Source organism: Saccopteryx leptura, chromosome 3 (assembly GCF_036850995.1).
Source record: "Saccopteryx leptura isolate mSacLep1 chromosome 3, mSacLep1_pri_phased_curated, whole genome shotgun sequence".
Classification (NCBI taxonomy): Eukaryota; Metazoa; Chordata; class Mammalia; order Chiroptera; family Emballonuridae; genus Saccopteryx; species Saccopteryx leptura.
The window spans coordinates 110,304,679-110,330,114 of NC_089505.1; the positions used below are offsets into that span (position 1 = coordinate 110,304,679).

General features: G+C 37.8%; 1 protein-coding gene across 6 annotated transcripts in view; it reads left to right on the top strand.

The window, feature by feature from the left end:
* ZMYM4 (zinc finger MYM-type containing 4) overlaps positions 1-25,436 on the top strand; it is a 182,538-nt gene that overhangs the window by 115,296 nt on the left and 41,806 nt on the right. For 4 of the 6 annotated variants that reach the window (XM_066375822.1, XM_066375825.1, XM_066375823.1 and 1 more), the window contains exons 3-8: positions 9,230-9,751; positions 11,702-11,766; positions 12,121-12,291; positions 18,921-19,005; positions 19,235-19,490; positions 25,167-25,341. In XM_066375822.1, coding sequence (XP_066231919.1) covers positions 9,230-9,751; positions 11,702-11,766; positions 12,121-12,291; positions 18,921-19,005; positions 19,235-19,490; positions 25,167-25,341 — 1,274 coding nt within the window. Of the gene's footprint in view, positions 1-5,762; positions 5,847-9,229; positions 9,752-11,701; positions 11,767-12,120; positions 12,292-18,920; positions 19,006-19,234; positions 19,491-25,166; positions 25,342-25,436 lie in introns of those variants that run through there. The other 2 variants (XM_066375824.1, XM_066375827.1) reach the window with 2 other exon arrangements.

A 25,436-nucleotide genomic window follows, 5' to 3' on the forward strand; every position in this document is an offset into this window, starting at 1 on the left:
TGGACCGCGTAATGAGTTTATGCAGCCCGCAATTAAATTTTTAATATTCTCCACATGATGCACTGTGGAAATGAAATAAGTGGTACTTTTAAACCGTTATACATAAACTATGATATCTAACCATTGTACAACAATGAAAGTTAAAATCTCAGCTACTCAGAACTGGAAGCATCTTTGATTTTGGGAAATTGAGATATTTAAGAAGAGAGTGATAACACGGAAAAGAATTCTGCGTGTGGATGTGAGGGCGATCTGGCTGCGACATCTGTCACCCCATTGATCGCCAGGGTTGATTCGGCTGATCTGGCTGGCTAGGCGGGTGTCCCCTTCCTCCCTCACCGCTCCATGTGCGTCCCTCCCGAAGCTGTGCGCTCTGTCGAAGAGGACGACCTTCCCCGCTAGAGGAGAGGACCGTTCTTCGGTCAAGGGTATACGAGTAGCTGCGCTCCCCTGCTAGAACCTCCAAACAAGTCTCAAGAATTCTGCGTGTGACTTATCTAGGGTTAACTTCCAATAGTTGGTCGAATGGATTCACGATACTTCTTTATATTTTTAAAAAATTCCATTATAAAGATTTACAACTTTTGTACTCATCTGTGCAATTTTTATAAACAATTGAATAATGGAAAATATGGAAATTTTTAAAAACTTGCCAAGGAATATTTAGTAATCTTCAGCTCAACTTATATTTGTGAGCAAACTTTTTCTTTAATGAATCTAAATAAAAGTACAAGATCAAGATTGAATGATTTACGTCGGACTGGGATGCGGAAGGATCCAGGTTCGAGACCCCAAGGTCGCCAGCTTGAGCGCGGGCTCATCTGGTTTGAGCAAAAAGCTCACGGGCTTGGACCCAAGGTCGCTGGGCTCCAGCAAGGGGTTACTCGGTCTGCTGAAGGCCCACGGTCAAGGCACATGTGAGAAAGCAATCAATGAACAACTAAGAAGTCGCAATGCGCAACGAGAAACTAATGATTGATGCTTCTCATCTCTCTCCGTTCCTGTCTGTCTGTCCCTGTCTATCTCTGCCTCTGTTGAAAAACAAAACAAAACAAAACAAAACAAACAAAAAAAAAAAGATTGAATGATTTACATTTGGAGCTGTGTTAAGAATAGCTACTACTGGCCCTGGCCGGTTGGCTCAGTGGTAGAGCGTCGGCCTAGCGTGCACAAGTCCCGGGTTTGATTCCCAGCCAGGGCACACAGGAGAAGTGCCCATCTGCTTCTCCACCCCTCCCCCTCTCCTTCCTCTCTGTCTCTCTCTTCCCCTCCTGCAGCCGAGGCTCCATTGGAGCAAAGATGGCCCGGGCGCTGGGGATGGCTCCTTGGCCTCTGCCACAGGCGCTAGAGTGGCTCTGGTTGCAACAGAGTGACGCCCCAAAGGGGCAGAGCATCGCCCCCTGGTGGGCGTGCGGGTGGATCCCAGTCGGGTGCATGCGGGAGTCTGTCTGTCTCTTCCCCATTTCCAGCTTCAGAAAAATACAAAAAATAAATAAATAAGAATAGCTACTACAAGTATAGAGCCAGATATTAAAAAAATAATAGGCGATGCAAAGCACCTCAACATGTCACCTTAGTTTTTTTTGTTAATTTGTTGTACTAAATTACTTACATTTATTCATAAACAAATTACGTAATAAAGTTTTGTTTACTTAAATGAATCGTTTTTGTATTTAACATTTTTTAATTTTAATATTTCATCCAGCCCATGAAAAAAATTTTCTTTCTAATCTGTCCTGGGGGCAAAAACTGTTGGCCACGCCTGGTCTAATTTATAGTCTCTGTGTCATAAATTATTTTGGATTTAACTCAGAAATAGTTCTAAGAAAAATAATTATGCTAAGGAGTTTTCTAGGTCTGTTTAGCTCTGTGTTTCTGGTGTTTAATGCTAATTGTACTGTGTCCACTACAATCAGTAATAATATTCCTATAGGTCAGATTTCAGCAAATGTTTTCTGTAAAGGGCCTAATAGTAAAGTTTTAGGTTCTGTTGGGTGTGGCCAACACATATGGCCTCTTATATATTCTTCTCCTCTTTTTCCCTTCTCCTTTTGTCTTCTGTTCTTTTAAAACTGTAAAAAGTATTCTTAGCTCAGAGGCCATCTGTTGGACAAGAGCTATAGTTTACCAACCCCTGATGTAGATCTAAGTAAATGGTTCGTCACTGTTAGGGTAGAGCATTCAATGGTTCATCTCTTTTTGTTAGAACATTCAAGGAGCCGGTTGATTTTTTGGTAGGGGTTTTTGTGGAAGGAATTCAACCATCTAAGGACAGTTTGTAATTGATGAGTCTGAAGATTGTGCTCAGTCACTGCAGGGGTCCCCAAATTACGGGCCCTGGGCCGCATGCGGTCCCCTGAGGCCATTTATCTGGCCCCCGCCAAACTTCCGGAAGGGGCACCTCTTTCATTGGTGGTCAATGAGAGGAGCATAGTTCCCATTGAAATACTGGTCAGTTTGTTGATTTAAATTTACTTGTTCTTTATTTTAAATATTATATTTGTTCCCATTTTGTTTTCTTACTTTAAAATAAGAAATGTGCAGTGTGCATAGGGATTTGTTCATAGTTTTTTTTATAGTCCGGCCCTCCAACGCTCTGAGGGATAGTGAACTGACCCCCTGTGTAAAAAGTTTAGGGACTCCTGAGCCACTGTTTTGAGCAAGGGGTCTCTGGCTTGGCTGGAGCACCCTCACCCTAGTTGAAGGCATGTATGAGAGTTAATCAGTGAGCAAACTAAAGTGATGCAACTACTATTTGATGCTTCTTATTTCTCTCTCTTTGCCTGTCTCTCTCACTAGAAAAAACCCTCACACAACTATATATTATTCCATTGTAAGTATGTAGTATGGTTAATTTAGCCTCATTGATAAACAGATAGGCTGTTACTAGTCTTATACTGTCAGAAATGTTCTTTTTTGTAGATCTCTTGTGAGATTATATCTATAGGATAATTTTTATTTTTATGTATTTATTTTTTTTAAGATTTTATTTATTCATTATAGAGAGGGGAGAGAGAGAGAAGGGGGGAAGAGCAGAAAGCATCAACTCCCATATGTGCCTTGACCAGGCAAGCCCAGGGTTTTGAACTGGCAACCTCAGCATTTCCAGGTTGACACTTTATATAGGATAATTTTTAGACGTTGAATTGCTGGCTCAAGAAGTATGTGCATTTAAAATATTATAAATTGCTTGGTTGCTCTTTATTTGGATTGTATCACTTTACACTTCCTTTCTGTTAAGGGCCAAATGGTAAATATTTCAGGTTTTGCAGCTCACATTATGGTCTTTTTTTTATTTTATTTAATATTTTGGAGAAAGAGGAAGGGGGTAGGGAGAGAGAAGCATTGGTTTGTATTCCACTCATTTATATACTCATTGGTTGATTGTTGTATGTGTCCTAACCAAGAATTGAACCTACAGCCTTGGTGGATCTGGACAGTGCTATAACTAAGTGATCTACCCGGCCAGGGCCATGTAGGGTCTTTGTCACAAACTTTTCTTTATATATTTTTTGTCCTTGGGCTATAGTTTGGCAGCTTTGGCCTATAGCATAGATGCCAGGCTGTTTTCAATGAAAAGGTTTTGTCATTACCAACCTGCTATGTAAACATGGTATCTCATTGAATTATAATTATTTTTATTTTTTGGTGATGGAGACAGAAAGAGAGACAGAGAGAGGGACAGATAGGGACTGACAGACAGGAAAGGAGAGAGATGAGAAGCATCAGTTCTTGATTGCGGCACCTTAGTTGTTCACTGACTGCTTTCTCATATGTGCCTTGATCAGGGGGCTACAGCGACCCCATGCTCAAGCTGGTAAGCCCACGCTCAAGCCAGAGACCTTGGGGTTTCGAACCTGAGTCTTCTGTTACCCAGTTCAACGCTCTATCCACTGCGCCACTGCCTGGTCAGGTTGATCTTTTATTTTTTTATTCAGTAAATTTATTCTGGATTTTGTGTAATCTTAAGAAAGGCTTTTCCCTACTATAAGATTTAAAAATAATGTTTCTTGGTTTTCTAACATTTAATTTTTATGTCTAAACCTTAAATACACCTGGCAATTGTTTGGTAAGAGGGATCCAGTTTTTCTAGGTGGCTACCCTTTTTTCCCAATATTATATTTTTAATTTTAATGTAGGCCCTGGCCAGTTGGCTCAGTGGTAGAGTGTTGGCTCAACATGTGGCTGTCCTGGGTTCAATTCCTGGTCAGGGCACACAGGAGAAGTGACTGTCTGCTTCTTTACCCCTCTCCCCTCCCTTTTTTCTCTCTCTCTCTCTCTCTCTCTGTCTCTCTCTCTCTCTCTCTCTCTTTATTCCCCTCTTGCAGCCATTGCTTGGTTGGAGCAAGTTGACCCTGGGCACTAAGGATAGATCCGTGGCCTTGCCTCAGGCGCTAAAGTAGTTCATTTGCTGAGCAACAGAGCAACGAGCCCAGATGGGCAGAACATTGCTCGATAGGGGGCTTGCCTGGTGGATCCCAGTCAGGGTGCTTGTGGGAGTCTGTCTCTCTGCCTTCCCTCTTCTCACTTAAGAAAAATAAAATAATAAGAAGAATTTAAAAAATAATTTAAATGTAGAAATTTTGAGCCTGACCAGGCGTGACGCAGTGGATAGAGCATCGGACTGGGATGCGGAGGGACCCAGGTTTGAGACCCCGAGGTCGCCAGCTTGAATGCGGGTTCATCTGGTTTGAGCAAAAGCTCACCAGCTTGGACCCAACGTTGCTGGCTCCAGCAACAGGTTACTCGGTCTGCTGTAGCCCCATGGTCAAGGCACATATGAGAAAGCAATCAATGAACAACTAAGGTGTCGCCATGAAAAACTGATGATTGATGCTTCTCATCTCTCTCTGTTCCTGTCTCTCTGTCCCTATCTATCCCTCTCTCTGACTCTCTCTCTGTTAAAAAAAAAAGAAAGAATAAAAAAATGTAGAAATTTTGAAAGTTACTTGCAAAATTACTTTTTAGTATTTTCTCATTTGCTATGTAACTTAGATTAAACTGCTGACTTCCATTCATTTAGCAGTTACTGAGCTCATGCTGTGTGATCAGGTATTAAGGATAAACTTGTATAGAGATGGCTCTAACCCTGACCTTTTGTTGCTTATAGTCTGGTAGATATATCACACTCTTAAGTGTATATGTTAACATCCTGCTTTTTAATTTATATTTTCTTCCTAACGTCTATTATTATGAGAATTTAAAAAATAAATAGAACAATGGCAAGAATAATCCAATGAATATCTGTAACACCGTGTATGCTGTCATCCCTTCTTGCTTCTCTCCGTGTGACATACTTGTGAAAATAAGCTATTGACAGGCCTAAGATTTTATCTGTTGTTTGAATCGATTACTATTTAGTTAAGTAAAAATGATTATTTTGTCTGTTTTATAGTTCTGTGAGGAGGAGGGATTGTCATAGTACTTTCCATATAGTAGTTTCCTAATAAATACAGGGTGGGCAAAAAGTAAGTTTACAGTTGTATGTATACAAAACAGAGTTTATTCTTGTATTATTATTTATTAATGTATTATTTTTCATATGAACAACTTTAAACCTACTATTGCCCTACACTGTATGTGCTGAATGAATGAGTACTTTAAGCAGTCGGAGCTGTTGAAGGATTTCAAGGGATAGTATTACATGAAATGATTTATGGTTTATTTTATATATTTTTAAAATTTTATTTATTGATTTTTTTTTTTTTTACAGAGGGGGGTGGGGGAGGCGCAAGAAGCATCAACTCTTAGTTGTTTCTCATATGTGCCTTGACCGAGGAAGCCCAGGTTTTGAACCAGTGACCTCAGCATTCCAGGTCAACGCTTCATCCACTGTGCCACCACAGGTCAGGCTTGATTTATGGCTTAGATAATTCTGTTGGGGTGTTTTTTTGTTTTTCTGAAGCTGGAAATGGGGAGAGACAGTCAGACAGACTCCCGCTTGCACCCGACCGGGATCCACCCGGCACGCCCACCAGGGGCGACGCTCTGCCCACCAGGGGGCGATGCTCTGCCCCTCCGGAGCGTCGCTCTGCCATGACCAGAGCCATTCTAGCACCTGGGGCAGAGGCCAAGGAGCCATCCCCAGCGCCCGGGCCACCTTTGCTCCAATGGAGCCTTGGCTGCGGGAGGAGAAGAGAGAGACAGAGAGGAAGGAGGGGAGGGGTGGAGGAGCAAATGGGCGCTTCTCCTATGTGCCCTGGCTGGGAATCGAACCCGGGTCCCCCGCACGCCAGGCCGACGCTCTACCGCTGAGCCAACCGGCCAGGGCTCTGTTGTTTTTATGGAAGAAGGCAACTTGAAGAAAGCTTTAATTTGGACCCTGTATCAATTAGGACTTGATTATAAGTAGTAATCTAACTCAAATCAACTTTAACAAAAAGAGGGATTTATCCTGGATCATTGAACTGAGGGAATGATTTGAAGAACCAACCACATTGATCTGGACTTCAGGGACAAATAAAAGCAAGGCTGTTGATAGTACCACTAATATTTTTAGTGTTTGCCTCAGTGTGCAGTTTTATCAATTCCAGTTTTATTGCTCCTGGACCAATTAAATGTGGTTCAGGGTTAGGGTTTTCTAAGAATATGGTTGCTTCTTAGATAACTGGATTGGAGAATTAGTTCAGGGGTAAGGAGAATTGGAGTGCTTTTCTATCTTGAGCAAACTGCAGGTGTGGTTAATCAAATAAGGGAAATACAAGAAGAATATGCTTGGAAAAGGAACATGATGAATTTGGTTTTAGAGATAGGTACTAAGTTGGATGTCACTGGGGGACCTGTAAGGATATAGACATCTGACTCTTAGGTCTAAGCTAAAGTGCTTAGGAGGTTAACAATAAAAGTCAAGGGTATGGTGGTGAATAAAATAGTCTTAACTGTACCAAATGAGAAAAGAACTGGAATCTTGGAGGAAAGCTGATGTTGAATGCAATAGAGGAGGAATATGAAATGAATTAATAGACCAATTAGAAAGGTAGGAAGAAATACAGTGTCAAAGAAATCAAAGGGATTTTAGGCCCTGGCCGGTTGGCTCAGCGGTAGAGCGTCGGCCTAGCGTGTGGAGGACCTGGGTTCGATTCCCGGCCAGGGCACACAGGTGAAGCGCCCATTTGCTTCTCCACCCCTCCGCCGCGCCTTCCTCTCTGTCTCTCTCTTCCCCTCCTGCAGCCAAGGCTCCATTGGAGCAAAGATGGCCCGGGCGCTGGGGATGGCTCTGTGGCCTCTGCCTCAGGCGCTAGAATGGCTCTGGTCGCAACATGGCGACACCCAGGATGGGCAGAGCATCGCCCCCTGGTGGGCAGAGCGTAGCCCCTGGTGGGCATGCCGGGTGAATCCCGGTCGGGCGCATGCGGGAGTCTATCTGACTGTCTCTCCCTGTTTCCAGCTTCAGAAAAATGCAAAAAAAAATAAAATAAAAATAAAAAAAGAAATCAAAGGGATTTTATCCAGGAGAAGTATTGCCACATAAGGGATATGCCACACAAATCCTAATGAATTTGGCCATTAGGAAATCATTGATAATCATTTTTTTGTTTGTTTTTGTTTTGTGTGTATGTGTATGTGTGTGTGAGACACACATACACACGTACAGGAAGGGAGAGAGATGAGAAGCATCAACTCAGAGTTGCTGCACTTTAGTTCATTGATTGCTTCTCATACGTACCTTTACTAGGGGGCTTCAGTAGTGACCCCTTGTTCAATTCAGTGACCTTGGGCTCAAGTCAGCAACCTTTGGGCTCAAGCTGGATACCCTGTGCTCAAGTTGGTGAACTTGTGCTCAAGCCAGTGACCTTGGGATTTTGAACCTGGGACCTCAGTGTCCCAGGTAGATGCTCTATATATTGCGCCACTACCTGTCAGGCTCATTGATTATCTTAATGAGAGCATTTCCAATGCAAAATAGGGAATCAGGTTGCATTCGTCTAAAGCAGGGGTCTCAAACTCGCGGCCGTGCGGCCCGCCCACCAATTTTGTGTGGCCCGCAGACTAATCAAACTTCGTGGATTAATTTGCGGGCCGCACAAAATTGGTGGGCGGGCCGCGAGTTTGAGACCCCTGGTCTAAAGGATTACGATGAAGTAGAAATCAACCAATGAAGATTTTTTTTCTAGAACTTTGACTGTGAAGGAAAGGTGAATGAGGGCAGGAGAAATACAAGACCAGAAGGGTTTATTTTTGCTGTTCTATTTTGGAATGAGAGAGACTTGAGCATATAGTTTAAATAGTAAACAGTTTTTAAATATATTCTAGCTTGGATTTTTTTTTTTTTTTTTTTTTACAGAGACAGAGAGTCAGAGAGAGGGATAGACAGGGACAGACAGACAGGAACGGAGAGATGAGAAGCATCAATCATTAGTTTTTCGTTGCGCGTTGCAACACCTTAGTTGTTCATTGATTGCTTTCTCATATGTGCCTTGACCGTGGGTCTTAGCAGACTGAGTAACCCCTTGCTCGAGCCAGCGACCTTGGGTTAAAGCTGGTGAGCTTTTGCTCAAACCAGATGAGCCCGCGCTCAAGCTGGCGACCTTGGGGTCTCGAACCTGGGTCCTCTGCATCCCAGTCTGATGCTCTATCCACTGCGCCACCACCTGGTCAGGCTAGCTTGGATAAATTTTATGTTTAAATGTTTATTATTATAAGCATTACTGCTGTGTTTATTAGAGTTAATGCAGAAAAATTGGGACTCTGAGATCAGAGGCCTGGGTTCTAATATCAAGTCCCCAGACTAATCATAATACTAATTATAATGACCACTTTTATATTCCCTTTTACATGTCAGTCACTCTGTTAGTAGGTCCTTTATACTCACTATCATTACTCCTCCCCCAAATTAATTTCCACTGTCAGTGTTATAATGTTTTATAAATAAAGAAACCTGAGAGTTTATTTCTCAGGATCACATAGAATTTCAGTGATCATGCTGTGATTCCAACACAGGTATGTCTGGTATGTCTGACTCTGAAGTTGGTACTTTTTTCTATATCACGTTGCCTTTCTTCACTAACTAAAAATAGTTTCTCAAGTTTTAGGTCTCTGTTTCTTTGCGTGTCAAATAGGGATAATCTTATCTGTCACACTTATATCAAAGTGTTAATTGAATACTGCAGAATTATCTAAATTTTTTTGGAAAGAAAAATATAACTATTTGATTAAATACCAGACAGACCTTATAAATGTGGTCAACGTTAGCATTATCATTTGTCTAAACAGTATTTTACTTTTTAAGGTGGTGGTATCATGGATACAGAAATGTCTGAAGATATAGACCACAACTTAACTCCTACCCTTGACAGCATGTCTTATGGAATGCCGAATCAAACAGGATCTGAAAATTCATTGCTGGATGAAGATGATTATTTTTTGAACTCTGGGGATCTTGCAGGAATTCCAGTCGTTGGTAGTGACAATGAGGATGAACAGGATTTTAGTTCAAAGGACAATCTTGTTTCTTCAATTCATACTGATGATAGCTTGGAAGTAGAGAGAAGAGTCACACAGCATGAATCAGATAATGAAACTGAAATACAGATTCAAAATAAATTTAAAAAAGACTTTCCTAAACAGTTTGATCAGGTTTCTGTCTTTAAATCCATACGGAAAGATTTTAGTCTAGTAAGAGAAAACAGCAAAGAGACATTTTCTGGAAAGGAGAAAAATAGAGACCTAACTTATGAACGTGAAAAACAGTTGGACAAACCCCATAAAGAGTTGGATTCAAGGTTGAAAAGCAGTTTTTTTGATAAAGCAGGTAATAATTGTTGGAATAGAGCCATAAACCACAATAAATAACAACATACTTATAATATAGCTTTTATTACTTCTAATGCTGAGCGAAATATGAAGTTATATTCATTGTAAGCTTGTCATTTTTCTTTTATCCTTGTCCTTTGCAGAATGATTGAAATTCTCCCTGTAACTTTTGGTAATGGTATAATGGGTGAAACATAGCTCTAAACCTCATTTCTCCCTTCCCTGGTTGCAATATTTTGATGAGAAGGCAAGATACTTGAGTTACCTGTTCATTTTCTTTGGTTGAACATTGGAACCTGAAGTTGGATTTAACTTCTTTGTGCTGTAAGCACTAATTCAGACTGCTGTCCCATCAAATTAGGGAGCATTTTTTTTTTATAACATTTCAATTTTATGTTTTAGAAGTTTTTTGAGGCTCTTTTTTACCCTCTTTGCTTAGTGTACCCTGTACTTTAGCTCTAGTTGTGTTCTTGAATATATCATATATTTTTCTCATGCCTTCTTTTTCTCTTACTGTTCCATTTGCCTGCATGTCATTTTATCTCTTTGCATATATGCCTGTAAAAGTACTTTTTATCTAACAATGCCTAATTCATAAGTCTCTTCTACTCTGTGGTCATTCCTAATCTTTCTACACAAGAATGAATTATTTCCTTATCTATATTTTCATAGCATTTTGCTCATGCCTCATTATTTATAGTCCTTATACCACAGTAGTATAGCTCTGTATTCATTTTTGCCTTACATACTAGTGTAGGAGCTTATTATAGAGGGTCAGATTGCATCTTACTTGTCTTTGTATTCTTGGGTATAGTGAAAATAGTAATGTTTCAATAACTGTTAAGTAGATGTGAGAGAAAGTAAGATATAATTTACTGACCCTTAAATTTCTTCTTATGATTCTAGGAAAACTATGGTAGAAAACATAAATCAGTATTTTTAAAAAGAACAATTAATTTAAGTATCTATTATGTAGAAGGCTGTGCAAGGATATACTATATTATTCAGTATGTATTTTCAGTATCCCTTACAGCAGTGGTCCCCAACCCCCGGGCTGCGGACTGGTACCGGTCCGTGGGCCATTTGGTACTGGTCCGCAGAGAAAGAATAAATAACTTACATTATTTCCATTTTATTTATATTTAAGTCTGAACGATGTTTTATTTTTTAAAAATGACCAGATTCCCTCTGTTACTTCTGTCCAAGACTCACTCTTGACGCTTATCTCGGTCACGTGATACATTTATCTGTCCCACCCTAAAGGCCAGTCCGTGAAAATATTTTCTGACATTAAACCTGTCCGTGGCCCAAAAAAGGTTGGGGACCACTGCCTTATAGGGATATTGAAAATTATGAGAGTACTTATTATCAAGGATCATAATGTCTAGTAGTAGAAGGGACAAGAAAAGTTAAGTATTAGAAGTGTCAGTGACCGGTTGAACAGCGTAAGATTTAATTTATAAGTAAAGACAGTGGTAGAAGAGTTTGTCATAAGGCAGTACATGAAGATTTCTTTCAAATACCTGGAAGTGTTCTGAGTATTCTTAGAGATGATTTTTAACTTATTGGTCAGGAAAGGTTTTACAGAGGAGAGGTGAATTCTGAATTGAGCTGAGTCTGGAAGACTGTAAAGGTTAGGTTAGAGGGGACTTGGAATGCTATACACAGAAATGGGGAAGAACAAACAAGTAATTTTCAGTGTGTAGTGAACAAAGTGGCCATTTTATTTAGGTTTGAGCAAGGGAAAGTGTGAGAGGTAAGGCCAAAAGTTAGATGGGGACAGATTGTTTACTTTGAATGAAACTACCTTTTGGATGTTTTTGGGGACCCACCTCATGCTAACAAGCATCTTTGTTGGAAAAGAGAGGTGATTATCAAATTTTTCGTCACTCTTTATAAGATTTGTTATTCATATACATGTGTTTGTTTTGTTTTGTTTTTCTTTCAGTAGCTAATCAAGTTGAAGAAACATTACATACTCATTTACCACAAACCCCAGAAACAAACTTTAGGGTAAGTTTTCAGTGTGTATGTAGAATGCTGTAACTGTGGCAAGTGTCAAAGTTTTCTTTATGTCACTTTCTAAACTGTAACTATATGTAGTAGGTAGAGTGCTGATTTTTTCTTTTTAATTTGCTTTATTATTTGGGAAAGGACATCTTTGGAGATGTTCTAAAAAGTCTCAGCGCTTAGATTCTTTATTTGCATTTGCTATTTAGACATATGTCCCATTTACTTTTAGCTATAGGGACTCTAATGAATGTCCATAGAGTTCTTCCTTTCCAATGAGTTTTTCTTTGGGTGTTGAACCTGAAGAGGAATAATTCTAAATCTGAATATTTATTAATCCTTTATATTGTGTTTTAGGATTCCAGCTATCCATTTGCCAATAAAGAATCCATTGGTTCGGAACTGGGGAATTCCTTTGCATCAAATATTAGAATTAAAGAAGAACCTTTGGATGATGAGTATGACAAAGCAATGGCACCACAGCAGGGACTACTAGACAAAATTAAAGATGAACCTGACAATGCTCAAGTAAACATTTCACCTTTATTTTCCCCCTTCTTTTTGCTCCACACATGAGTTATTCATTTGAGAATGGAAGTTCTTGTTTAAGAAGTGAAGTAGTTTGTTGACAGCCTGAGACTCTTAATGAAAGTTGAAGCGGTTGGAATTATCTTGTGAGAATAATAGTAAGGAATCAACAGGAGTTATATGAAACATTTCCTGGGTGGTAATTAAAGGCTTTTAACCCACTTTATTCCGAAATACCACTGTTTTCTGATCTTTACAATTTTAGTGCAGAATTAGGGAAAGTGTGAGTCTTCAAGGATTAGAGATTGATGTAGAAGGTATGACTGAAGGTTTATAGTAGCTTTTTAGTTTATATAAGGGCATATAAGGTAATAAGCCTTTGCAGTTACTTCTAATGGAGTATAGGCTATATGTGTATTTAAGTGTTTTTCCAGAGGGAGTAATGGACAGGTTGTCTTTGGAAGGGTTAATTGAAGGGAACCAGTGCATTGGATCGGTGGGTAGAAGGTAAAGAAGACTTTGAGGGATGATAAGGAATATCAAATTTGAGATGTTGGAATAAAAGGAGTAAAGATGGAGCTCTGTTATTTCAGTGTAGCTCTGGAGGTAAAAGTCATAGAGATCCTGTAAGTCAGTGAAGTTATTTGTGCAGTTAATGACATTGCAGTGGTTTGATGAAAGAAAGAAGTTATATCAGGTACTGGAATGTAAGAAGGGGAACAAGGGAATACACAGTAGTAGCATTTATTTCAGGATGGTCTGTTTCACACAGATCGTATTCAGAGGCTGAGGAAGTAAAGATGTTATCATTTAGCTATTTTTCTGAAATGACAGTTGATCTGGAGAAAGCTTGCCTTTACACATCTTACGGTTAATACCGGGGGTTTGAGAATGTGAGGCTTCTGTGTAAGAGATTTTTTTATTCAGGTGTCTTTGAGCAGGATTTCTTAACCTCAGCACTGTTGACATTTTGGGCCAGATAATTCTTTGTCGTAAGGGGCTGTCCTGTGCATTGTGGAATGTTTTTGGCTTTCTAGAAGCCTGTGGCAGCCCTCACCTCTGCTTCCACCAGTGCCTCCCACATGTTTCCACGTGACCCCTGGGGGGCAAAATTGTCTGTTATTGAGAACACTGTTTCAGAGTAAGGAGATAAAGAGTAGATGATTTATAGTGAAGGTGATTGGTAGGGTCTGACAGTTCCTCAGTTATAGGAAGTTCATGGTGCGTGCCCAGAGGAAGGTAACTGGAGTAGTGATGGTAGAGCTGTAAGAGTTGGGTGGGAATGAGTGTAGTGGCCACAAAGATGGTAGAGAAGGAACGTGAAAATATTTGAGAAGGTAGATTGAAAGTATATTTAATAGAAGCAGGCAAAATGGAGATCTTGGATATCTGAATTAGGGATAAAGAAATGCTCTGACCTAGGGAAACTTCATGTGGCAGTGTATACCTCAGAAAACTACAACCATGTATGTATACAGGGCACATCTGTCTTTACACACCCCAGTGTGGACATGGGAAATCCATAAAAAATCATAATGATTTCTTGGGTGTCCAAAGGCATCCCATTCTCACTGTACATGACCCAGTGACAATTTTCTTGGGATGAAAAGGCAGTTAATGCTAAGACCAAATACGTATTTTGGGGAAGAGAATCAGGAATGATTTTTTGTACTACTGTTCAGAAAATAATCAGAGGTTCTAGTGGCTGGAAAATATTGTAAGACGACGGAATTATCAGAATAAACACCTACATTTTTATACTCTATTCAAAGTGTAATATTGTGTTACAAAATGCTGAATATGAAGTTTCATCATGATTATGGGGAAGAACTTTCCCAAAGACTCACCACCAGATTGATTGAAGTCTTGGGAACCAAGCAGGAATGTGTGTAAGTCCTGGGCTTAAGGTCCAGAAGCATTCTTTACCGTGATTTTACAATAAGGCATTCCAGCGTGCAAGTGGGTAAAGCTACTTTTTTCTGAAAAGTCCTCTGTTATCAGCTACACCAATCCTGTGGGAGCAGACCTTTGATAATTCTTTTAGAAATCCCTTAGGGTACCTCATGTTCAACTAAGGTTCTTTTCCTTTTCCTACTCTCCTCTTCCCACTTACTTCTCTTCCTCTCCCTTTCCCTCCCTTTTCCGTCCTCCATGTCACCTCCACTCCACCCCTCCTCCCCGCCTCCCTCCTGCTATCCTCCTCACCTTCACTCTTCCCCTCCTCCCCCCTCCCTTTCTGCACTGACCTGTTCTTTTAGGGGTCTCTTCCCCAGTGACCATTGGAAATCTGTATTCCTTGCTCTTCAGTACTGCCTAATGCTTTATCACTCTTCTTCGTTTCCCACAGACTGGAAAAGGGGGTTCCAATGTATTATTTTCTTGTAACTGAAACGGTACTATATTAACCTAAGGCTGGCTCATAAAATACTGATAGATTTTACTTTTGATCATTAATTATTAGTAGTAGCTTTTCTCATGGTTTAATAAGATTATATCTTTAGCTCATGGCACCGTGTCAAAACCTCCAGCGGTCTTTCTCTTTGCCTAAATTGTAGTTTTGTTTTCAGCTTGCTCCTGATTCTTCTTATGCGATCCGTTTTGGTTTTAATTTCTTTGCTTTCCCATATAAAGCACTCAAGTGCTGAATGAGTATATATAAATTTCAATACTTCTACTTATTTGCTCTTGATTACTTCTTCTGTTACGATTTTCTGGGTTTGTCAGTTGTTACCCTGCTGCTGTTTCTGTTACTGGCCTCCCGATTTCATGTCTTCATGCAAATCCCATTCCATGTCATAATATAATTTTCTGTGGTATCTTTACAATTACAAATGCTTTTATATTTACTGTGTTGTTCCATCCTCTTATTTTGGAAGGCCAAAGTAGATAACACTAATTCCATTTGTGGATGAGGCAACTGAGGTTTGTAGAGGTCGTTAGTTACTCAAGGAGCCAATCTGGGGCCATAATCAAGGTCTTATTATTATTAGTCTACCAATATTTTTATATATGAGTTGTTTAATAATAATTTAAAAGAAAACCTGAAATTGAAATTTTTTAAAGAGCCAGAGAACTCATTTCTCCTTCTCCTTTTTTCAAATATATAATTCTAAAAACTGGAAATTCAATAAGTGTTAAACATTAAAATCATGATTTTTTCCCTCTTTTGCTCATAAAAAAAAGAACTAATATACACTCTTTCATTGAAATGAGTAGATTAGAATGGGAAAGCAAATGTCACAATAGTGAGTCATGTAGTCTTGGAAATAATACAATAATTAATGTTGGGAATTTTTTTAGTCATAATAAGTTAACTTGGTTATAATAATTGGGTTCTTTATTCATAATAAGTTTTTTGGGATATGGACATGGATCTTCTGTTCTGGTAAACAAAGGAAAGTTAAAGATATTGGTAAAGGATTTTGTTTTATTTTGACACCTTTTTCTGCGTTTGAAAGAAAGCTTTTGGGTCATTAGATTTTTACTTAAGTTATTAGACATTAATTTGTTATTAGATATTTGTAAATTTAGTCATTGTTAGGGAATTCTTATGTAAACATGATTCTGCCTTGAAGGCATTGTGGGTTGTATACACAGAGTACTTAAATATATGCTTATTTTACTATATTACATAAGTAATGCGTACTTGAGGCTTATGGAATGTATCCGAAGTTTGGAATAATTGTCACTGACAGAGAGCTGATGGAAGACCATTAAAAAATATGCCAATGAGTTTTAATTTTTTTTCTGAAATTTGCATTATAATATATTAACAGTGTACTGTCAGGATTGGTCAATATTAGATAATCTTTTAACTGCACCAACAGGTCACATAAGACTATATAAATAGATATATAGATGCCAGAAGACATCTCATGTAATTCACTATGCATTTCTTATAATAGATACTCTCTTGATCATGGTAAGGAAATACCTACTTCAGATCAATAACAGTCATTGAATTTAAAACTAAAATGATGGAAACCTACTGTTAATAATTACTAAAAGAACACAAATTACTGATTCAGCATTATTATTTAACTCTTGTTGGATTTCGACCTAATACATGTTAAAGAAATTAGAAGAAGTAATGGAAAAGGGGAGAGAAAATTATCATCATTTGCTGGTAAGAATCTTTATTAGAGAATTAGTCGATTTCATGGAAGTTTAGTGAAATAGCTAGTTGAATGGTAATAAAAGATAGCGATATTATATAAACTAGTTGTTTCCCAGTTAGATAATATGATGAGAAGATACACTGTTTTTTACAGCAAAGCAACTAAAATGTATGATGTCAGATAAAAGACAATTTGAATGAATGGTGAGACTTTTTAAAAAAATAAGATATCAGTTATTGCTAATTAAGGTATAGTTTTGATATAATTCTGATGAAAATATCAATAGGTTATGATGTTTTGGAGAAGAACAAATAGACGTGCACACATGTTACATTTAACATTCTAAAAAACGAGGAGGTTGATAGTGGCAAACTATTAATTGGTTAAATATCCCACAATTGTTTTCATTAGGGTAGTGTGATTTCATAAGGTTAGTCAGGCTAATAATGATACAGAATAGATTGCCACAAAAAGGTATTTTTAAAGAAACTGGCTATGTTAATGGTGAATAGAAGAAATTCACCAGCTATTCACAGAAAGTAAAAGAAAAATGTCTTTTTTTTTTTTTATATACACTTTTTATATACACTGATGTAAATAAACCCCAGATGGATTTAAAATGGGGATTGGCAAAATTGTCAGTAATGGACCGAATCCAGACTGCCCTCTGTGTGTGTGTGTGTTTGTTTTTTGCACAGTTTTTGTGAATAAAGTTTTAGTGCAGCGTTGCCACATTCATTCATTTGCATATTGTCTCTGGAGTTGAGTGATTCTTACAGTATGGCCTGCATCACTGAAAATATTTAGTATCTGGCCCTTCGCAGATAAAATTTGTTGACCTCTGGATTAAAGTACTATACTATAAACAATGAAACCATGTTCTTAGTGTTTTATTGCAGAAGAATAGAAAGTCTCAGCTTTTGGGCATAACTAAATAGAAACTTCAGGACATGAAATTTTAACTCAAAGTACATATGGAGAAAATGTTGATAACAGATGTTTAAAGGACTAAAGTTACATTATAATACATTATTTTGTAAATGGGTATTTAAAAAGATTTGCAAATTGAAAAAACAGGAGAAACCTTCTAAATGATTTTTTTCACAAATTACTATAATAATAAATATGATTAAGTTTTAAAAATAGACTGTCATGAAAAACCTTTACTATGTACCTGTTTTCCTAGTAATTCCCCTGTAAGGATTCTTTCTTTAGGAGTTAACCCTAAAAATACAAATATAAAAATTCAGAAAGATGTTCTTCATGGAATTACTGATTATAGCAAATGTGTGGAAACAAATGGACCGACATTGGATTGGGGGTTATGTAATCTTGATGCTATGCAGGGCCATCAAGTTGGAGCTTGAGTACGAAGGAAAAATTAGAAATACTGATGCTCTGTTTATTTACTGAAAGTTTTGGTATTATGCTCATCATGGATTATTTTTTATTTAAAAAAATATTGCATTGACTTTTTTTTATCTTGATTACTGAGATTTTTGGTGCTTTTAATTTTATGCCTGAAGCAAGTGCCTCATTCACCTCACCCCAATCTCTCTCCTGTGTAATCTGCTATGTCTATTAAAATATATCTCAAACTTGAGTAACATACAGACACCTCTCACCACAAAGAAAGGGAGTATGTTGAAGTTACCTGGGAATTCCAAGAATAAGAAGTCTTGTGAGGTTTTGCAGGTTTCAGTGTGAAAATGAATTAATTTACCACTTTGTGGTTTTACAATGCAATAATATAATTGTAAAAGCAAACTACAGCACTTAAAACTTGTAGTAAACTCAGTGATATGTAATATTTATGACAAAATGTTTACATTCACTAAAAATGCCATTGAAATAAAGACAGTTTTAAAAAATATTCTTTTAGAATTCTCAGACTCCCTAGAGTATATCTATAGACTTCCAGGACTGTTAAGACTCCAACTTAAAAAACACTGATATTTAGCCACTAGTAGTTATTTTGAAGCAATATTTAATAATATGGAAATGCTCAGTTGGTTACAGTGATCAAAAAGTCATTTTATAAGAATGGTATATTCAGTATAATTACATCTATATAAAGAAATAAAAGCCTCTGAATGCATGAGGTATAATGACAAGAAAGAAATATACCAAAAGAATAACAGTAGCTGTTTTGGGGTGATAGAAATGTGATTAGAATGTTTTTCTTATTTCTACTTGTCTAAATTTTGCATAGTGAGAGTATATTACTTTTATAATAGGTAAACAGTAACTTAAAATACTGTAATAACATTAAAAATAAAATTACTAGATAGCTACTTTCATATTTGGCCTTTTACTCTCTCAGCATATGTAAACTTATTCCCTTACTGTATTTTGCTGCTGTCATTTTTTATTAATGTTAATGTAGTAAATAAACATTTTCTACCCCTATATATCTATAGTAAAATGTCTTCAATGTCTGGATTTTTTTAGGTACATTGTGTTTTTATTCTTTCCTGTATGTATTTATTTATTTTCTTTCTGTTTTTAAAGGAGTTTAGTCATGGCCAACAGCAAAAAACTCAAGAGGGGGAACTGAAAATTAGTGCTGTGTTTTCAGTCAGTGGCAGTCCTCTTGGTAAGAAACAGTACTGAATGAATTATATTTATTTATTCTGACCGGTATGAGTGAGAAGAAGTGTCTACTTGTATTAGTAAACTAGGCAGTTCTCCCTACCCGATTAGAATGGCTGTGCATTGAATAATTAGCATTGGCTTTCAAGACCAGTTCTAGAAGAGAAAGAAAGATGCATACTTAAAATTCATGGTAGTAAAAGTAAAACATTTTTCTTGCAATTTTTTTTAAGCTCCACAGTTGACTACTGGCTTTCAGCCTCCTCTGGCGTCATCTGGCATGAATAAAATGCTTCCTTCAGTTCCAGCCACAGCTGTTCGAGTTTCCTGTTCTGGTTGTAAAAAAATCCTCCAGAAGGGACAAACTGCTTATCAGAGAAAAGGGTCTACACAGCTTTTCTGCTCCACACTGTGCCTCACTGGATATACAGTTCCGCCTGCCCGCCCACCACCTCCTCCCACCAAGAAAACTTGTTCAAGTTGCTCTAAGTATAGCAGAATTCTAAGTTATCTTGTTTGTTTCCTTTTATCTGTGCATCGTTTGATTTTCTACATTTCCATTTTTTTTTGAGAAATGCCACATTAGTTAGTATTAATAAACAAGTTGTTGCTTTCATTCTTTCTATATGCTAGGTGCTTAGCTTTCTTTTAACTTAAATAATGTGCCTTTTATATATTAGAGATGTTTTTTAAACCAATCTTTTCATCCTTGTTGAGATACTTTATAAAACAAAAACTATATCATTTTAGAGGTATTATATGGCTACGATACTTTGGTTGTAACTGTCGGTAACAGATACTTAAATCTAACAAATATTTAAAGTTATATTTCCTATTATGTAACTGGAATTTATTTAATACTTTTCTTTAAGTGGACTCAAGTATGTGTGTGTTATATATCTATATCTGTATACACACACACACACACACAGACCGATAGATAGGTAGACAGATAGATCTTCTTAGTATCTCTAAACTACCTCAGAAGTTCCATTTCGGTGTTTAACAATGAAAAATTATGTATGACCTTGGACCTTTTAAGGCCATCCTGATATATTTGGATAATATGAACTAATTTTGGATAATTTGTAAGGTGATTGATAGAAACTAAGCCAGAAAAAGATGAATAATGCTTCTTCTGAAACATGTTGGCTTGTATTATGCAACACAAACCATGATTTATTTTTTAAATATTTGTCTTTATACTTCTTCACATGGATGCTGCCCTTTCTGTCTAGAAAGGGAAAAAGATGCTCCCTCTTGTGGTTCAACTGGAAAAAGGCACATAAATAAGTGACAAAGAAATTTGAATATGGTTAGGTCTTTTTCTAGAAGTTAGTCATAAGTACATCTCTTTATGTTTATAGTTTAAATTAGCAAAAATAGACTTCTTTCTTTATACTGTTGAATTGTGAAACAGACTTTTTAAATTGAGTACTTAATATACCACATTTAATGTCTATTCATACTTGGGTATATTAATTATCAGATTCTAAGACTAAATCAACTTGAAAATGATAATTTTTATAATTCTTTTCTGTTTCTTATTTTGCAATGAAATAATTTCACATAATAACTTTCTTAGGTTTTTCTTTAATTCTTTAGGGATCAGCACTTTTTAAAATTTTAGCAATTTTTAAAAATATTAATAGTCATAGATACTTCTTTCAAAGATTTATGAATGAATTTCAAAATGGTCATAGAAAACGCAGAGAAATTTGAAACTGTATTCTCTTTCTGTGTTTTTAATTGTCTACATACAGGGTATGGCAAAAGTAGGTTTACAGTTGTTCATATGGAAAATACAATAATTAATACATAATTACACAAGAATAAACTGTTTCTCATGCAACTGTAAACCTACTTTTGCCCCTCCCGTAAGTTATTATTTTCACCTAAATTTATTATATCTCTTTGTTGTGTGGTGTTTGCCTTGTGTTATCTGGAGACAGGCCATTTTTATCTGCATGTCTTATCTGTCTTGCTCTTAAGTAATTTAATAATTCTTTAAGGTGACTTATTTTTAGTTGTTAAATCTTGTCTGTACATTTTTTATTTTTTTCAACCTGTCATTCCTTGACTCTTAACTGTTCTTTCTCTTCATTCATTTCTGTTAGGTTTTCCTTATCTCTTCTCTTTTTCCATTTGCCCCTTTCAGTTCACTTTCAGGTGTTCTTTACCTGTCACCTTAACATTCTTCATTTTCTCTTCCTTACTTATCCCCCTTCTTATGTCACAGAATGCCTTTTTTTAAGGCTCGCTCCTCAACCACTGAGCAGTCTTGTTTTTCTTTATATTTCATTTCAGTCCCTGAACTACCCCTCTTTCATCTCCTTTGCTTGCACTACTTTTCCTTTTTTACCCTCTTATTTACATAATCATTACTACAGTTTGGGATAATCTGGTTATCTGATTGTAAAATTGTTGAATTGAAATGTATCTTAAAAATAAGGAAAAAGAAGTTTAAAGATCTGCTCAGTGTCACGTAGCTGGTTAATTTGGCGCATGCACTGCTCCCCACCCCCCACTAATCCATATAGTCAGTCAGGTTTGATTTGTAAGTCAGTCCCCAGGATGGATTTCAGTTTAATTTGAATAGGTGGAGATAGAAAAGATTTTGTTCCTGGTACTTACTGCCGTTTTTATAGCAGTAGCACATAGGTTGAAAGAAACTCATTAGTCATTTGGACTAACAATTTTATTTTTCTTAATCTTTTATATAATAACCATATCTCTTAGCATCTTGGATTTAGTTTAAATTGAATATATTTTAGCTAATCATTTAATTTTTAGGTTTTCTTAGTCATAGGAACCTAATGATTTGTTTATTTTAAAATATATTTCATGCCCTGGCTGGATAGCTTTGTTAGAGTATTGTCCCAAAGCTCAGAGGTTGCTGGTTCAATCCCTGGTCAGGGCACACACTGGAAAACGGTGGCATTACTGTCTCTTTGTCTCTCTCCCTCCCTCTCTATCTCTAAAAATCAATTAATATATATATTTTTTAGATTCTACATAAAAGAGGTAATTTGTAGGATAGTTTTGTTAATACTATAAGAAAGATTGGATTTATTGATATAATGGCATTCAAATAACTTGTAGATTGTACCATTGTCTGAATTTTTACTATCTGAATAAGATTGCTCTTCATCCTGGCATAAGATATAATCTACTACAATAAGGCCCTGCCCAGTTGGCTCAGTGGTAGAGCGTCGGCTTGGCGTGCAGGAGTCCCGGGTTTGATTCCCGGCCAGGGCACACAGGAGAAGCACCCATCTGCTTCTCCACCCCTCCCCCTCTCCTTCCTCTCTGTCTCTCTCTTCCCCTCCCGCAGCCAAGGCTCCATTGGAGCAAAGTTTGCCCGGGCACTGAGGATGGCTCTGTGGCCTCTGCCTCAGGCATTAGAATGGCTCTGGATGCAACAGAGTGATGCCCCAGAGGGGCAGAGCATTGCCCCCTGGTGGGCGTGCCAGGTGGATCCCAGTCGGGCGCATGCGGGAGTCTGTCTGACTGCCTCCCTGTTTCCAACTTCAGAAAAACATTAAATAAATAAATTTTAAAAAAAAAGATATAATGTAATTAGAGAGCAATGAGAAATACCTTATTTTATTTTTAATACTTCCATTGCCTTGATTTATACTATTTTCCCAAATCTTATCCCCTTAGCCTTTTAGAAAATTCCTATCTGAGGTTCAGCTCAAGTTTATCTTTTGGGTAACATTCCATGACACTGACTGACATAATTGTTTCTTCATTTCTCTTTTTATGTAGTACATTGTCATATCTTTTTCAAAATTATTGCACTATTTTATATTTTAAGACGCTTCTTGGCCTGTGTGGTGGCACAGTGGGATAAAGCATCGACCTGGAACACTGAGGTTGCTGGTTCGAAACCCTGGGCTTGCCTGGTCAAGGCACATATGGGAGTTGATGCTTCCTGCTCCTCCCCCTTCTCTCTCTCTCTCTCCCCTCTCTAAAAAATAAAAATAAAAAATAAATAAATAAAAAGATGCTTTTTTTACGATATTTTATATATAATTTGTCTATTTGTCCCCATATGTAGGAGCTCCTTGAGTGCATACTTGTACCATATCTTGAAACAGGGTTTAGCTAGTGCAGGGCTCAATACAACTGTTCAATGAAATACAGTATAACCTAATTTTAAAAAATTGTAAGGGCATAAAATTGCAGAGTAGTCTGGAGTTGTTAAGTATGGAAATGAGGTATGAAGTTGTGTATTGCAGCATAGTGCAATATCAGGTGTTCCTTGTGACTATTCCCATTATGTTTACCATTATATTTTATTGAAACAGATATTTGTAATCTTTTCTAAAAAGTACTTCATTAGTATAATCTGTTAGAGATGGAGGAAAGAATTGAACACAGTTTATTTACTGTTATATGAGTATGTACTTATGGGAAGGAGACAACTGTTTAGCAGATTTCACCAAGGTATTTTTTAAAATTGGTTTTTAAAATGCTTTACACTTAAACTATGATAACTTACGATATAGGAAGACTGATTTGGAGTAGGTAGGATAAGGGATGGAGTGGTAGGGAGTCTTAATCACTTGAATTTTAATCTTTGTTGTTGTTTTTTTAATTCAGTGAGAGGAGAGGAGGCAGAGACACAGACTCCTTCATGTGCTCCTACCGACTGACAGGGATCCATTCAGCCAGCCCACTAGGGGGTGATGCTGTGCCCGTCTGGGACGTTGCTCTATTGCTCAGCAACCAAGCTCTTCTTTTTTGTTTGTGTGTGACAGAGACAGAAAGGGACAGATAGGGACAGATAGGAAGGGAGAGAGCGATGAGAAGCATCAATTCTTTGTTGCAGTACCTTGATTGTTCATTGATTGCTTTCTTATATGTGCTTTGACCAGGGGGCTACAGCAGAGCAAGTGACCCCTTGCTCAAACCAGTGACCTTGGGCCCAAGCCAACGACCTTAGGCTTCAAGCCAGCGACCTTTGGGCTCAAGCCAGCTCCAAGGGCCAAGAAGCGATAAAGAGTATGGGGTCATGTCTATGATCCTACACTCAAGCTGGTGACCTTGGGCTTTTAAACTTGGGTCTTCTGTGTCCCTGTCTGATGCTCTATCCACTGTGCCATTGCCTGGTCAGACTTGAGCTCTTCTTAGTGCCTGAGGCAGAGGCCATGGAGCCATGGATGTAGGAGGGGGAGGGATGGAGAAGCAAATGGGCGCTTCTCCTGTATGCCCTGACTGGGAATCAAACCCAGGACATCCACTCACTGGACTAATACTCTACCACTGAGCCAACCAGCCAGGGCCAATCTCAAACTTGATTGCTGTTGCTACTGGTGATTACAAACTAAATTATTTAGATATGAAAATGCTCAATTTTACATAATCATGTTGCAATATACACTGTAGTTGAAAATGTGTTTTTACTTTTAAAAGGTAGCGGTTTTCAAATTTTTCCAAAGTAAGAAGTTGGGGGGAGGGGAGGCAGACAGACAGACTCCAGCATGCACAGGACCAGGATCCACCCGCATGCCCACCAGGGGGTGATGCTCTGCCCATCTGGGGCGTTGCTCTGCTGCAGTTGGAGCCATTCTAGCACCTGAGGTGAGGCCATGGAGCCATCCTCAGTGCCCCAGCCAACTTTGCTCCAATGGAGCCTTGGCTTTGGGAGGGGAAGAGAGAGAGAGAGAGGAGAGGGGGAAGGGTGAAGAAGCAGATGGGTGCTTCTCTTGTGTGTCCTGGTCAGGAATCGAACCTGGGACTTCCACACGCTGGCCCAATGCTCTATTGCTGAGCCAACCGGCCAGGGCCTCAATTTTTTCAAATAAATTAGTTTTAAAGAATATTTTGAAAATTCAGAAGAGGCTAAAGAAAATGAAATTTTTTATATAATTTTCCTACTAGAGATCATTGAATGATAACTGATGTATATATCCTTTTTAATCTGGAAACATAGTATACTAATTTTCTTAACAGTTCCTTGAAGTAAGTCTGTATTATGTCCATTTTATAGAACAGAATTAAAGCACTTTATCAGTTTATCCAAGAAAACCCAGGTTTTCTGGTTTAAATATCATTGAACTTTTCCTATATTGTAATTACCTCTATTTTGTTTTATTTAGCTCAAAAAAAGGAGAAATATGAATTATACTGTGGCTTATTTATCTTTATCACTTTTAGAGACATTTTAAATCCAAAGGATGTAATCAGTGCCCAGTTTGAAAATACCACCGTTAGTAAAGATTTTTGCAGCCAGTCATGTTTGTCAACATATGAACTGAAAAGAAAACCTGTTGTTACCATAAATACGAATAGCATTTCAACCAAATGCAGCATGTGTCAGAAGAATGCTGTTGTAAGTTGTCTTTTACCTTTATTTGGGGGAGGAGGAGTGTAATGTTTGTACTTAAAGAACAACTTTCACACTTGGTCTTAGTCCAAGGGCCAAGA